The sequence below is a fragment of the Ictidomys tridecemlineatus genome, chromosome 11 (genome assembly GCF_052094955.1).
Source record: "Ictidomys tridecemlineatus isolate mIctTri1 chromosome 11, mIctTri1.hap1, whole genome shotgun sequence".
NCBI classification, from domain to species: Eukaryota; Metazoa; Chordata; class Mammalia; order Rodentia; family Sciuridae; genus Ictidomys; species Ictidomys tridecemlineatus.
Window position 1 is genome coordinate 47,437,045 of NC_135487.1, and position 13,997 is coordinate 47,451,041.

The window sequence follows — 13,997 nt, forward strand, 5'->3', positions numbered from 1 at the left end:
ATCAAAAGTTGTACATGGTGGTATATGCCTATAATCCTAGCTACTCAGAAGACTGAGGCAGGAGGACTGCAGGTTCAAGGTTAACTTCAGCATTTGGGGAGATTCATCTCAAAGGGATTTTAAAAAAAAGAGAAAAAACTCAAGAAAAGAAAACAAAAAATAAAATTGATCCTTTATCTAGTAATCTTATTAAGAAGAGGAGGAGGAGGAGGAGGAGGAGAAAAAAACCCTGATATTAAAATGGACCCAGTGGTGTATACCTGTAATCCTGGCTATTCAAAGAGGCTGATGTAGGTAGATTGTAAATTCAAGGCCAGCCTGGGCAATGTATGAGACCCTGTTTTAAAGTTTTAAAAAAAAGGGGTAGGGATATAGTTCAGCGGTAGAATGCGTGACAAGCATTCATTGACCTTGGGGTCAATCCCCAGTACCACAAGCAAAATAAAACAAACAAACAAACAAATAAACGATGATGAGATATTTTGAGCTGAGGATGTAGCTCAATGGTAGAGTACTGCCTAGCACATGCAAGTCCTGGGTTTAATAGCTAGCACTGCAGGAAAAAAAAGGGAAGGGCAGCAGAAATGGGCCAAAGACCATAACAAACACCTTACCAAAAAAGATATATAGACGGCAAATAAGCAATGAAAATGTTCTACACATCATATGTCATCGAGGAAATGCTAATTAAAACAACAGTGAAATACCACTAACATCTACTAGAATGGCCAAAATCCGGAATAACAGCAAATACTGGCAAGGATGTGGAGCAACAAGAAATCTCATTCATTGCTAGTGGGAATGCAAAATGATGCAGCCACTTTGGAACACAGTTTGGCAGTTTCTTACAAAACTAAACATATTCTTACCATATGATCCAGCAATCGTACTCCTTGGTATTTACCCAAAGGAGTTGAAAACTTATGTCCACATAAGAACCTGCACATGGATGTTTATAGTATCTTGGCTCCTAATTACCAAAACTTGGAAGCAATCAAGATGTCCTCTGTAGATAAATGGATAAATAAATTGTGGTACATCCAGAATAATGGAATATTATTTGGCATGAAAAAGAAATGATCGAGCCATGAAAAGACATGGAGGAAACTTAAATGCATATAACTAAGTGAAAGGAGCCAATCCGAAAAGGCTAAAGTTGTATGATTCCAACTATGTGACATCCTGGAAAAGACAAAATTATGGAGACAGTAAAAATATCAGCAGTTGTCAGGTTGGAAGCATAGAGGGGAGGGATGACTAAGTAGAACACAGGAGATTTTCCATACACAGAAACTACTCTTAAGATACTATACCAGTAGATACATGTTGTTATACATTTGTTCAACCCCATAGAATGTACATCACCGAAAGTAAACTCTATATAAACAATGGACTTGGGGTAACTATGATGCCATTGTAGGTTCATCAATTGGAATAAATGCATCCATGTGGTGGGAGATGTTGATAATAGGGAAAGCTATATATGAAATCTCAGTACTTACTGCTCAATTTTGTTGTGAATCAAAAACCACCTTTTAAAAAAGCTTATTATTTTTTAAAAAAGAACAATTTTTAAAATGTTGCATATCAGTCCTGAGATATATAAGTCGAAATGTTTTAGTAGGTTGTTTTGTATTAGTATTTCATATTTAATTTATAGATGGGGAAATTGAGACAAAGAGAAATGAAGCACCTGGCCTAAGGTCACACAGCACATTAAGTGGCAGAGAGTTGAATATGAACCCAGGAACTGTGACTCCCTTGCCCAGAGAGGGAGACACATGTGAAATGAGGTTTTAAGCCTTATATTTGTTTCCTGTTGCTGCAAAGCCAAATTACCAAAAATTTAGTGTCTTAAAATAATACAGATTGATTATCTCTGGTTCTGGAGGCACAGAAGTTCAAAATGAGTCTCAATGAGCAAAAATGGAAGTGGGAGCACGGCTGTATTCCAGAAGCTCAGAAAAGAATTTATTTCCATACTTTCCAGGATCCTTCTAGAGGCTGTCTGCATTCCTTGGCTCATGGTCCCCTTCCATCATCAAATCAGTAATCACATCACTCTGACCTCTGTTTCTACAGTCACATCTCCTTCTCTGACCAAGATAAATCATAATCAAGCTTCTGAAAACTAAATATTAAAAAAAATCTTAAAAAGTCATCAGAGGGATATTTGCCTAGCGTGCCTAACATCTCAGCACTAGGGAAAAAAGGGGGTGGAGGGATGGGACCTTTTGCCTATAGAGTTCTGGACACCCATTTATATGAGGATGAAAGTTTATCTCAAACCAAGATGGAAAGAAATAGCAAAATACTCTTCAAGTGGTGATAGAAAAGATCTTCCCATTTGTGTGGTGACACTAACCTTCAGAAAAGCAAGGGAAATAAAAATGAAGATATTCTCAGATGAAGGAAAACATAGGATCTGCTGCCAGGAAACTCACCCTTAAAGAATGACTAAAGTCAAATTTCAAGCAGAAAAGCAAAGCAAACAGGGACTGGGGATGTGGCTCAAGCGGTAGCACGCTCGCCTGGCATGCGTGCGGCCCGGGTTCGATCCTCAGCACCACATATCAACAAAGATGTTGTGTCCGCCGAGAACTAAAAAATAAATATTAAAAATTCTCTCTCTCTCTCTCTCCTCTCTAAAAAAAAAAAAGGCAAACAAAAAGAATAACAAAATAAGACTGGTAACTTAAGGAGTTAAAGAATAACTCTCTGTATGTAGAGGAAATACTTCAGACAAGCATATTTTCAAAGTGGGGAGGATCAAGAGATCTAAAGAGAGCTGAAGTGAAGTAAGCTTTCAACCTTTACTCAAAGTAGTAGCATAGTAAGCATTTATGCTGGAATGTTTAGAGTAACTACAAAATAAAAAATTATGCAGGGCGAAATGTTCAAAAACATTATAAATTAAAGAAAATTAGTATAATGAAAAATGTTTAAGTAATACCCAGAAGACAAAAAGGAGAAGAATGAAAAACAGAGGAGGGAAAAAACAAGTAATAAAATGGCAGATTTAAGCCCTAATGTATCAGATGCTAAAGGTGTAGCTCAGCAATATAGCACTAGCCTGGCATGCATAAGATCTGGTTCCATCCCCAGAACCACTAATGAAAATAAAATAATTCCCCTATACAGATAATTAATTTTAATGCCAATAGTCTTAAGTAAACCAGTTAAAAGACAGAGATTAGCAGAATATAGGGGAAATGCTTCAATAATATTCTGTCTGTTAAAAAATACTCACTTTGAATATAACTATTTGAATATAACTGTTTCCTACTGCCCTGGTAACAATTTACCATAAATTCACCTGGTTAAAACCATCCATATCTGAGCCTGGGGATGTGGCTCAAGCGGTAGCGCGCTCGCCTAGCATGCGTGCGGCCCGGGTTCGATCCTCAGCACCAGATACAAACAAAGATGTTGTGTCCGCCGAGAACTAAGAAAAAATAAATAAATGTTAAAATTCTCCTTCTCTCTCTCTCTCTCTGTCCCCCTCTCTCTCACTCTCTCTTTAAAAAAAAAAAAAACCATCCATATCTTATCTTACTGTTCTAAACTAAAATGAAGGTATCAACAGAGCTGTGTCCCTCTGAAGGCTCTAGGGGAAAATTCATTTCCTTCCTTTTCCAGCTTCTAGAGACCACCTACAATCCTTGGCACATGACTCCTTCCTCCATCTTCAAAGCCACAGTGCAGTGCCATTAACTCTCTCTCCTCTCTGACCTCTGCTTCAGTCCTCTTTCTCTGACATTCATGCCAATCTTTTCCTTATAAGTCTCTAGTGATAGTATTGGGCACACCTGAATAATCCAGGATACTCTCCCTTGTCAAGATACTCAACTTAATCACATCTTCTAAACCCCTGTTGCCGTGTAAGCTAATGTTTTTTCCAGGTTCTAAAGATTAGTGTGGCAGCATCATTGGGGAACAATTGTTCTGCTTAATACAATACCATAGGCAGAAAGGTAGACAGATCAAGGATTCTTTCCCAAAAGTTTCAATAAATAAACTGCAGTCTGATGTTATCAGACATTCATGGAGCTAAATCCTCTCTAAAGCCCAGTGTTCCATGGAGATATAAATAATGGACATTTCCAGGTACCACTGACTCCTAGAATGAAGCTGCTAATGTCTTGTCTGCTTTATAACGGCCCAGGGCTTGGTTGGGACTGGACCTACCAATGGCAGATTTGATTACAGGCATCAGAAGTAGTCAGGGATACTTCTAAATATGGGGGAAATCTGGAAGAGATATTTATCAAATATTCTTACACTGTTTGGAAAAGCCAAGTGTAGGGAAGAGGGCCATACTAATTTTAATACATGCAACAGCAAAATAACAATAAAAGTAAAACTGTGTGTGTGTGTGTGAACACATGCCTGTGAGAAAGAGAGAGAATTTATACAACCCAGAGTATGAAATAACCCATAACTCACTTTAGGAAACCAAAACCTAATCTTTCCACAAGGTGTTAATCTGGAAATCAGATAGGCAAAGCCACTCCAACATTTCTGAGGAAATACTTGGCATTGTTTATATAGAACAAAGCAATACTTTTTATGATTAGTGGTGGAAATTATGAAAAGAACACAGGATTAGGCATCAATAACTTCTATGTAATGAGGAAAAAGGCTAACTTAGACATTTATTCCATTATATCCTCAATAATTTTGCAGGTCCAATCTTTGAGTTAAAGTAGTATTATATTTGGAAGGACCCACAAAAATTTTATAAACCAAACTACCTGATAAATGTTAATTTTTTTTAATTGAGAGGCCATTAGGCAGAAATAGCTCCAGCACTTTACATTCCTACATAAGCAAACTGAAACCCTATGTAAACAGTAAAATGAAACTAGAAATTTTACCAATCAGAAATTGCCAACTAACCCTAAACTAGGTTCTTTCCACTCTAACCAATCAAATGTATTTTTTTTCTCTTTTTTCACAGTACTGGGATTAGCCCACTGGTGTTCTATCACTGAGCTATATCCTCCTCAGCCCTTTTTATTTTTTGAGACAGGATGTCACTAAGTTGCCCAGGTTGGCCTTGAACTTGAGATCCTCCTGCCTCAGCCTCCTGAGTCACTGGGATTACACAGGTACACCAATACACCTGGCCCAAATGTTTGTTTGCTTGTTTGTTTGTAGATGTCATATTTTTGCTTTCAGCCTTTAAGAGCGTGCTGCCTACCACGCTGCTACAGTAGAACTCTCCCAACTTCTGTTGGTTCTGAAAGCTGCTCAATTCATGAACCCTTAACCACTCAAATAAGGTCTGTTAAATTTACTTTAAAGTTTTCTTTTAACACAGGGAAACTCTCTTAACTGATGTGACAAATGGACCTTCAGTCTGCTTAAGGCCTCTAGGTGGCGGAGCAAGAATCTATTCTATTTTATGAACAATCTCGAGGTAAGAGAGACATCCTATGCTGAGCTGAAATTGTTCTCCAATTTCTACCACTTGGTCTGGTTTTCCTCTTTAAGCCACACTAATAGCTACAATCCATCTTCTTTTAAAAATAGAAGCCAGGAAGCTGAGGTTGTGGCTCAGCGGTAGAGCACTCGCCTAGCATGTGCAAGGCCCTGGGTTTGATCCTCGCACCACATAAAAATAGATAAATAAAATAAAGATATTGTGTCCAATTATAACTAAAAAAAAATTTTTAAAAAATAGAAGCCAGTTGGGCATGATGGCACATGCCTGTAATCCCAGCAACTCAAGAAGCTGATGAAAGAAGATTCCAAGATCAAGGTCATCTTGGGAAAATTATCAAGACACTATCTCAAAATAAAAAGGGCTGGGGAGGATATACTTCTTCAATGGTAAAGCATCCCTGGGTTTGATTTCCAGTACCAGGGGGGGAAAGAAAATAAACAATTGGAATCCAGCTAATTTTAAAAGACACAAAAATAAGTGTCGGTGAGGATGTAGAACAACTAGAATTCTAACATTTTGGGCTGAGGGTATAGATCTTGAATTCCAACCCTAGCACCCTACACACCCCCAAAAGGAATTCTCACATTTGGCTGATGGGACCGTCAAGTATTATAAACACCTCGTAAAACTGTTAAATATTGTCTACTAAAGCTAAACATGTGCCTACAGTATGATCAAAAAATTCCACTTCTGCATATACACTATATATATATATATATATATGCAAAAAAAGTCTGTTGTGTCTAACAAAACACATATACAAAGTGGTCCATAGGAGCCCCCAAATAGACACAAATTAAGTGTCTGACAATAGTAGAATGGGTAAATATGTTTGGCATATTCATACAGTGGAATACTACACCATAATAATGATGCACCAAAGAAGCCAAACACAAAATGGAGCAAACCACCCGATTCCATTCATATGGAATTCATATTGGCAAAAACAATCTATGGTGACAGAATCACTGAAGAGTAATTATCTATGGGGGATGTGTACTGCAGGAAAAGAGTACAGGGAATCTTCTGGAGTGCCCCAATTGTCCTTAACTTAAACTAGGTGATGATAAAATTGGTGTATTGTCATACAAAAAGTCATCAAGCTTTACCTGGGCATGGTGGCACACACCTGAAATCTAGCAACCTGGGAGGCCAAGGCAGGAGATCAGAAGTCCAAGCCCAGCCCTAGCAACTTAGAGAGAATCTCAGCAACTTTGCAAGACCCTATCTCAAAATAAAAAATTAAAATAAAAAAAGGATTGGGGGTATATGGCTCAATGGTAAAGCATCCCTAGGTTCAATTCTTAGTAAAAAAAAAAAAAAAAAAAGCAAAATCAAAAACCACGAAAGTTTGTCAAGCTTTTTACTTAAGATTTGGGCATTTTAGATATACTTCAATATAATTTTTTAGCCATTAAGGCTTTGTAATTTCTCTTTCCTTTTTGATAAAACTCCAGTAGGGAAGTTATAAAAAATGGAGATAAATGCCAGTTGTCCACCCAGAGAGGACTTAATAGAAAGGTAACAGTGTAATATCTAGGAGAATGGACTTAAGAATGTCTGACCTGATTTCAACTTTTGAACAAATCACTTGTTAGGTGCAAAATCTTAGATATTTGATATCTCAAACCCTAAATTTCATTATGTATAAAACAGGGAAACATAAAATGGAATAATGACCTCATAGGAGTGTTCAAACTACTATATAAGAAATGTAAAACTCTTAATTATTTATCATTTATTAAATACACATAATGTGCTACACACACTGTAAAGTATGTTACCTTACCTAACCCTACAAAAACTGTATGAGCAACATATTAAAATGTCTACTTTAAGAATAAAGAAACTAATGTTTAAAGGGCTTTCTTATTATAACTGGCAGGTGATTTTGATCTTAAAATCCCTGAATATAAGCATTACCCTTCTACAGACATTGATATACTTGGATGAATAGATGGGTTGTTACTGAAAAATAAAATCAGTAACTAGCCTAAGTCCTGCAGAGGAGTACCATATTTAACTAAAGCTTTCTGTTAACACCTGAAGGACTAGCAATTCATCTGTAGCATAAATATCCTTGATCACTGTAAGGAAACAAAATATCTCACAAAGTGATTGTGTGAATTTAATGAGATAATTAAAACCTTTCTTTCAGGTCAAGAAAGAATGTGACAAGTAACAGGTGATCCAATAATTCTATTCATTCTGTTTCTAATAATCTACTTGGTCTTTTTTTTCATACAAGGTAAAAATTCAATTTTTATACAATTCTTAGCCTGTACCAGGCACTGTCCTAAGCACTGGGAGCATTAAGGATTTGAATGGATCACCAAAGGTTCATTTCCTCACCCACTCCCTATAAATAAGAATTAGGGTTGGATTCATGTTTGGATGCCAAATTCCTAAACTAAATTATCCAAAGCAGGTTGTTTAATCTCAAATCAATTTATATTCCTATTAACCCATTTCAGTGTTCCCATCCAATAAAAAAATGTTTTTGAACAGGTGTGTTAAAGGAACTGTTCTAAGCAAAGATAATTCAAAGTTCCTACCCTCATCAAGCTTATTCTAGTAAAGGAGACAAAGAGAAAATAAACACACATTTCAGGGAGCAAGAAGCACTGTGGAGAGAAATAAAGCAGTAGGGATTCAGAAAGTGGAGGACTGGGGCAGTATATTAAAAAGAATAATCAAGAATAATACTTAGGCAGTAACCTGAATGACTGAGGAAACAAATTGCCAAAACCCTGGGAAAGACTACTCTAGGCAAAGGAAAGAGCAAGTATAAAAATCTTGAGGGAGGAACCAATTTGGCATGTTTGGAGCATGACAGGAAGCCACTGGAGAATTGGCAGAAAAATGACAATGTTCTCAGTTTTATCACTTTAGCTGGTGTGTGGAGAATATAGGCGGGCAATAACAGAAGAGTTGCACTGTAGATTAGTAAGTAGTTGAGAATTAACAATTCATTTCTTTTTAAGCCACTTTAAAGAATATCTTCATAGAAATAAATTTGTGTCATGTCTCAGACCATTTACTCCAACCATTTGCCTCAATCACAGATCAGAAAGAAGAGGTGTGCCGTTCTTTCTAAGGTTTCTATGTTGCAGTAATAAATGAAGTTCATAATCCATTTATATACTTAGTCAAATCTTGGGTTTTTCTGAAAATAAAAGGTAGGAACTTGAGCCTTCTTAATCATACCCTCTTAAACATAAAACACACTTTTTAAAGGGTTCTGGTAAAATGTTCTTTCCTTGGTGAATGCAGTTCAAATAGCTCTAGCCTTAATCACTTTTCAAGTTTTAATCTCCACATGCTTGGCATATTCTGATAACACTGACAGGTTAAAAGCAACACTGTGTTGTATGCATAGTGATTGCTTGCAATTAGCCATAATTTAAGCTGAAAGTAGACTGATCAGCTGCCTCATAGCAACATTTCTAAATTTATTAGATAAATATCTCTGGAGAACTTCAGATTAAAAAGCAGCAACAAGCTCTGCAACATTTCAGCTTTCCTTTACCTAAACAGAGTATTAAAAGAGTGAAGGTGCTGATAAAACAAATTCTTGAGAAAAAGAGACATTTGGGGCCCTTATTACACCAAGTAGCTGCAGATAAGGACCGATGATGGAGATAAGAAAAGAGAGATAAGGAAAACAATGTTCCTTCCTTCTGTAAAAGGTACTTTGCAGCCTTCTGATATTCAAAGCATAACCACACTACAGCAGATGTATGGAATCTCTTGCACATTCTGAATGGACCTCACCAGCATCTGATGTTATCATTCCATCCCTTTAAACTGTGCTCAACAAATGACAACTATTATGTATGACATTTAATCTCTCAATGTTACCTGACTGATGTCATTAACCCTACCTATATGAAAACAAGAATTCAGAACGATGATGTACTCAGTCACGAAACAAATTAGTGAAAGAGACAAGATGCAAACTCAGGTCTGTTTTATCTCAAGGCTTGGGCTATTCCCATTCTGCTTAGATGCCAAATTTTTATCTCATCTACAGGATCAAGGCAAAAATCAGGGCGAGGAGGAAATGAGAGACTAGCCTAAGACTGTTTAGTATTCCTTGTTCTAGTTTATTCATTATTGTTTATTGTATCAAATAAATGCATGTAAATGAGGAGTCTTTAACATTAGAAAATTAAACTAAAAAGAACAATCTGCAACCCCATCACCTGCAGATAGCTCTAGCTTTGATCTACCTTAGCAAGACTAAGCAGAGCCTAACAATATGGTCCTGCCCACTTCTAATCCTCTTGTCATGCAAACATAATCCCCAAAGCTAATTTGGCCAGTTTTGGTCCAGAAAGTGTTGCAAATGTCAGGTGAAGCAGCAGAAAAATCTTTGGGTTTTTGGCAAAAATTACTGCTCTTAGTTTCATTTGGTTACTCATAAAATATTTTAGCATATGATATGATAAAGTTGAGAAATTTGAAAAAGATTTTTTAAAAACAGCAAAATTATCTGTTAAGCAAAAAGGCTCAGTTTAGGCATATAATTCCATTTTTACCAAAAATATTAAACAATGTATTTTTTAGAATCTTGGGCTGCAGGTACTTAAGGACTTCAGTTCAATTTGGGGCGAGGGGGACTTAATTGAAACTATTCTTCATATTTAATTGGTAATTTCCCCCATTTTCCAAATTTACCCAACCTCCCTTTCCCTCTCTGCTGAAGGGAATAATGAATAAGCTTCTTATTCCTCAAAATTCTCCTACTCCCTTGACTCAAAGCTTTTTGGAGGACAATTTGATAAGTCAACATTGCCAAACAGATTTGCTCCTGTCCTCCAATATTCATAACACCATTTCTTCAGCCCTGTTCTGGTCTCAAAGTCTTTGCTTTTTTCCTGCGGTCCCTAGAATGTAAGGAACATCAATCAGCACTAATAAGTAGTGGCATCATTACAGAGCAAGGGATTGACTCAGGAACTTGAGTTTGGGCTATTTAACTTCATTCCTTTTCTGTTACCCTAGCTAACTTTGAATGCACATATGTATTTTTAAAAAAAACTACTATATGATTACTCTTCGACTATGAATGACAAATCTAGAGGGGAAAAAATCAGAAAAGTTGATTGCTTGCTAGAATAACAAATTCCAAACAATAAGGGATTGCGTAAATAAATTGGCATAGACATGGAAAACATTGTAGTCATTAAAAAGAATTTTGCAGGGGCTGGGGATGTGGCTCAAGCGGTAGCGCGCTCGCCTAGCATGCGTGCGGCCCGGGTTCGATCCTCAGCAGCACCACATACCAACAAAGATGTTGTGTCCGCCAAGAACTAAGAAAAAAATAAATAAATGTTAAAATTCTCTCTCTCTCTCTCTCTCTGTCCCCCTCTGTCTCTCACTCTCTCTTAAAAAAAAAAAAAAAGAATTTTGCAAAGAGTTATTTATTGAAATAGAAAAATCTTTAAAATGTGAAGAAAAGGCTACAAAATAGTACACATAATATATAATTTTTATGAAGGAAATATACTTAATATGCATGAAAAATTGCCTTTAGGACATACATAAAAATACTTTTATCTGTGAACTGTGGAAGATGCTTTATTTTCTTTGCACTTTTTGGTGTTTTCCCAACATTCTGAATCAAGCTTGTATCAATTTTGTAAAGAGGAAAAAACGCACAAGAGATGCTGATTTAAGGAGAGAAGGGAAAAGGAAAGCAGCCAGAACCCTGGGGAAAACCTATATGTTTGAAAGAGAAGAGGAGCCAACATCTTAGACTTGTTCTTTTTCAAAACCAATTTTGTTCCTTGCCAGCTTCTTGCTCTTAGATCTATTTTAGCTTCTTAGATACCTATCAATATTATACTATTTAACTTAGCCTTATGTATCTAGGTTAAAGTAAGTGAAAACGACATAAAACTGTTTTGTGAAATAAAACATACCCCGAATTAGTATTTCTTATAGTTTTAATGGCCCCATGAACAAAACCTGGCTATACGCAAAAAGACTTTTTGATATCTGTATTGGAAATGTAATCCTCAAATCCCTATAGTGATAGTATTTAAACGAGGGGCCTCTGGGGTTCAAGTAGGGTTACATGAGATCATGAGGGTGGGGTTCCAATGACAGGATTATCAATAAATGGGATGGATTCAAACTACAAAGCTTCTTCTTAGCAAAAGAAAACAATCATGTGAAGAAAGAGCCTACAGACTGGGAGAAAATCTTTACATATATATCTCAGATAAAGCATTAATCTCAGGATATATAAAGAACTCAAAAAACATAACACCAAAAATAATAATAATAACCCAATCAATAAATGGGCTAAGAAACTGAACAGATACTTCACAGAATACAATCAATCAACAAAAATATGAAAAAATGTTCAACATCTCTAGCAATTAGAGAAATGCAAATCAAAACTACTCTTTAAGATTTCATCTTACTGCAGTCATAATGGCAATTATCAAGAATCCAAGCAACAATAATGTTGGTGAAGGGGAAAAGGTACACTCATACTTTGCTGGTGGGAATGCAAATTGATGCAAACATTATGGAAAGCAGTATGGAGATTCCTCAGAAAACTTGGAATGGAACCACCATTTGACTCAGCTATCCCACACCTCATTTTATACCCAAAGGACTTAAAATCAACATATAACAGTGACATGACCACAACAATGTTTATAGTAGCTGAATTCAAAATAGCTAAACTATGGAACCAACCTAGGTGCCCTTCAACAGATTAATGGATAAAGAAATTGTGGTATGTATATATACACACTCATATATATATGGAATATTACTCAACTTTACAAAAGAATGAAATTATGGCATTTGCCATTAAATGAATGGAACTGGAGAATACCATGCTAAGCAAAATAAGCCAATCCCCCCAAACCCAAGGCTGAATGTTTTCTGATATGTAGATACCAATTCACCATGGCGGGGGGCGTGGGAATAGTTACTTGCATGCGCCACTGTGCCCATCCTGAGCTCACATTCTTATTCTCCTTGCCATGTCATCATGCAGCAAGAAGGCCCTCCTCACCAGCTAGGCATGGTGGCACACACCTGTAATCCCAGCAACTCAGGAGGATGAGGCGGGAGATGTGGGCAACAAGCTATTGAATTTCCTACTGTTAACTATTAAAAAAAAAAAAAATCTACCTCTTTTCTTTACAAATTACCCAGTCTCAAGTAACTCTGTTACAGAAGCAGAAAATGGGTTAAGCATAGATAAGAAATCTACCTGGGTAAAGAGGTACTTCTGGAAATTCTATCAGTCCTTTCAGGTTGAAGTAGTACCATTTATAAATTACTGCTACTGGGCACTAAATGTTCCTGTAAGACTGAAAGAATCAACTCCATTCATCCTAGACAGTTTGGGAGCAGCCTATTTAATGACTGAGCTAATCCATCTCATAATTCTCAAAAAGCAGGGTTATCAAAAAACATCTGATAGAAAGGCCTTAACATAGAATTCAGATTCAGTTGCACTAATGAAACAGTGCTCATGAAAGGGGAAAAAAATGAAAAACTTATATGGAATTTAAATGCAGTACTAGGCCCAGTGGTGCATGTCTGTAACATCCAAACACATAAGGCTGAGGCAGGAGGATTGCAAGACCAAGGCCAGTCTCAACAACTCAGTGAGACTCTGACTCATTTAAAAGGGCTGGGGATGAAGTACAGTTGTAAAGTACCCCTGGGGGATGACAGGGGAGCACTCCAGTATCAAAAAAAAATGTATACACAGACACGCTCACACACACGCATTCATGGGGACTTATATGTTTATTATATCATTACCTATATCAAGCATCAGAGAATTAGACAAACTGGAAGTGATCTTGTCATGTAAACTTAGGAAACTCTGGTGAAAGTCTAAAGGTATAATGTTTTGTTATTGTTTTTGCTTTCTGGGTTTTTTTGGGGGGGTACCAGGGATTGAATTCAGGGGCACTCGACCACTGGGCCACATCCCCAGCCCTATTTTGTATTTAATTTAGAGATATGGTCTCACTGAGTTGCTTAGCAAGCACCTCACAGTTGCTGAGGCTGGCTCTAAACTCACAATCCTCCCGTCTCGGCCATACAATGTATTTTGAAGGAACTTTTTTTCTAGATTTTATCAACAACTCATCTGGAGTACAACTTATACGAATAGACACTTTGAGAAGGATATGCTAAGTTAACAACTTTAACAACAATGGAGAATCAGAGATTTCTTATTTAATTGAACATATGTGACTAAAGAGATGAAGCTTTTAAAATCTGGGCTTTTATACTCCTGAAAGAAACTTCAAAGAATTACGTGCAATCTAAAATAACCAGGGAGGACTAGAACACGGGCTTAACTCTGTGCAAAAACACTGTCACTGTGAAAAGTGGATCACAAGAGACCACAAACTCCCAAAGCTAGGGATTTTTGTGTCTAGTTCACTGTCTTTTAAAGTGCCCCTTTACAAAATAAAATACAAATAGGGAGTTTTGTGTCTAGTTCATCCCCACTTAGAACAGTGCCTTCCACCTTGCAGACATTTAGTATTTAATGAAT

General features: G+C 36.8%; 1 protein-coding gene across 16 annotated transcripts in view; it reads right to left on the minus strand.

Moving 5' to 3' along the window:
- The window catches only part of Tm2d1 (TM2 domain containing 1), a 206,076-nt gene that overhangs the window by 156,269 nt on the left and 35,810 nt on the right, over nt 1-13,997 (minus strand). For 15 of the 16 annotated variants that reach the window (XR_013427843.1, XR_013427842.1, XR_013427841.1 and 12 more), the window contains exon 6: nt 3,317-3,445. The exons of the other annotated variant lie outside the window; for it this stretch is intronic. Coding sequence is in view for 4 of the 15 variants with exons in the window: in XM_078026385.1 (XP_077882511.1) it covers nt 3,356-3,445 (90 nt within the window). In the remaining 11 variants the exon portion in view is untranslated. The remainder of the gene's footprint in view (nt 1-3,316; nt 3,446-13,997) is intronic. 16 annotated transcript variants of the gene reach the window in all.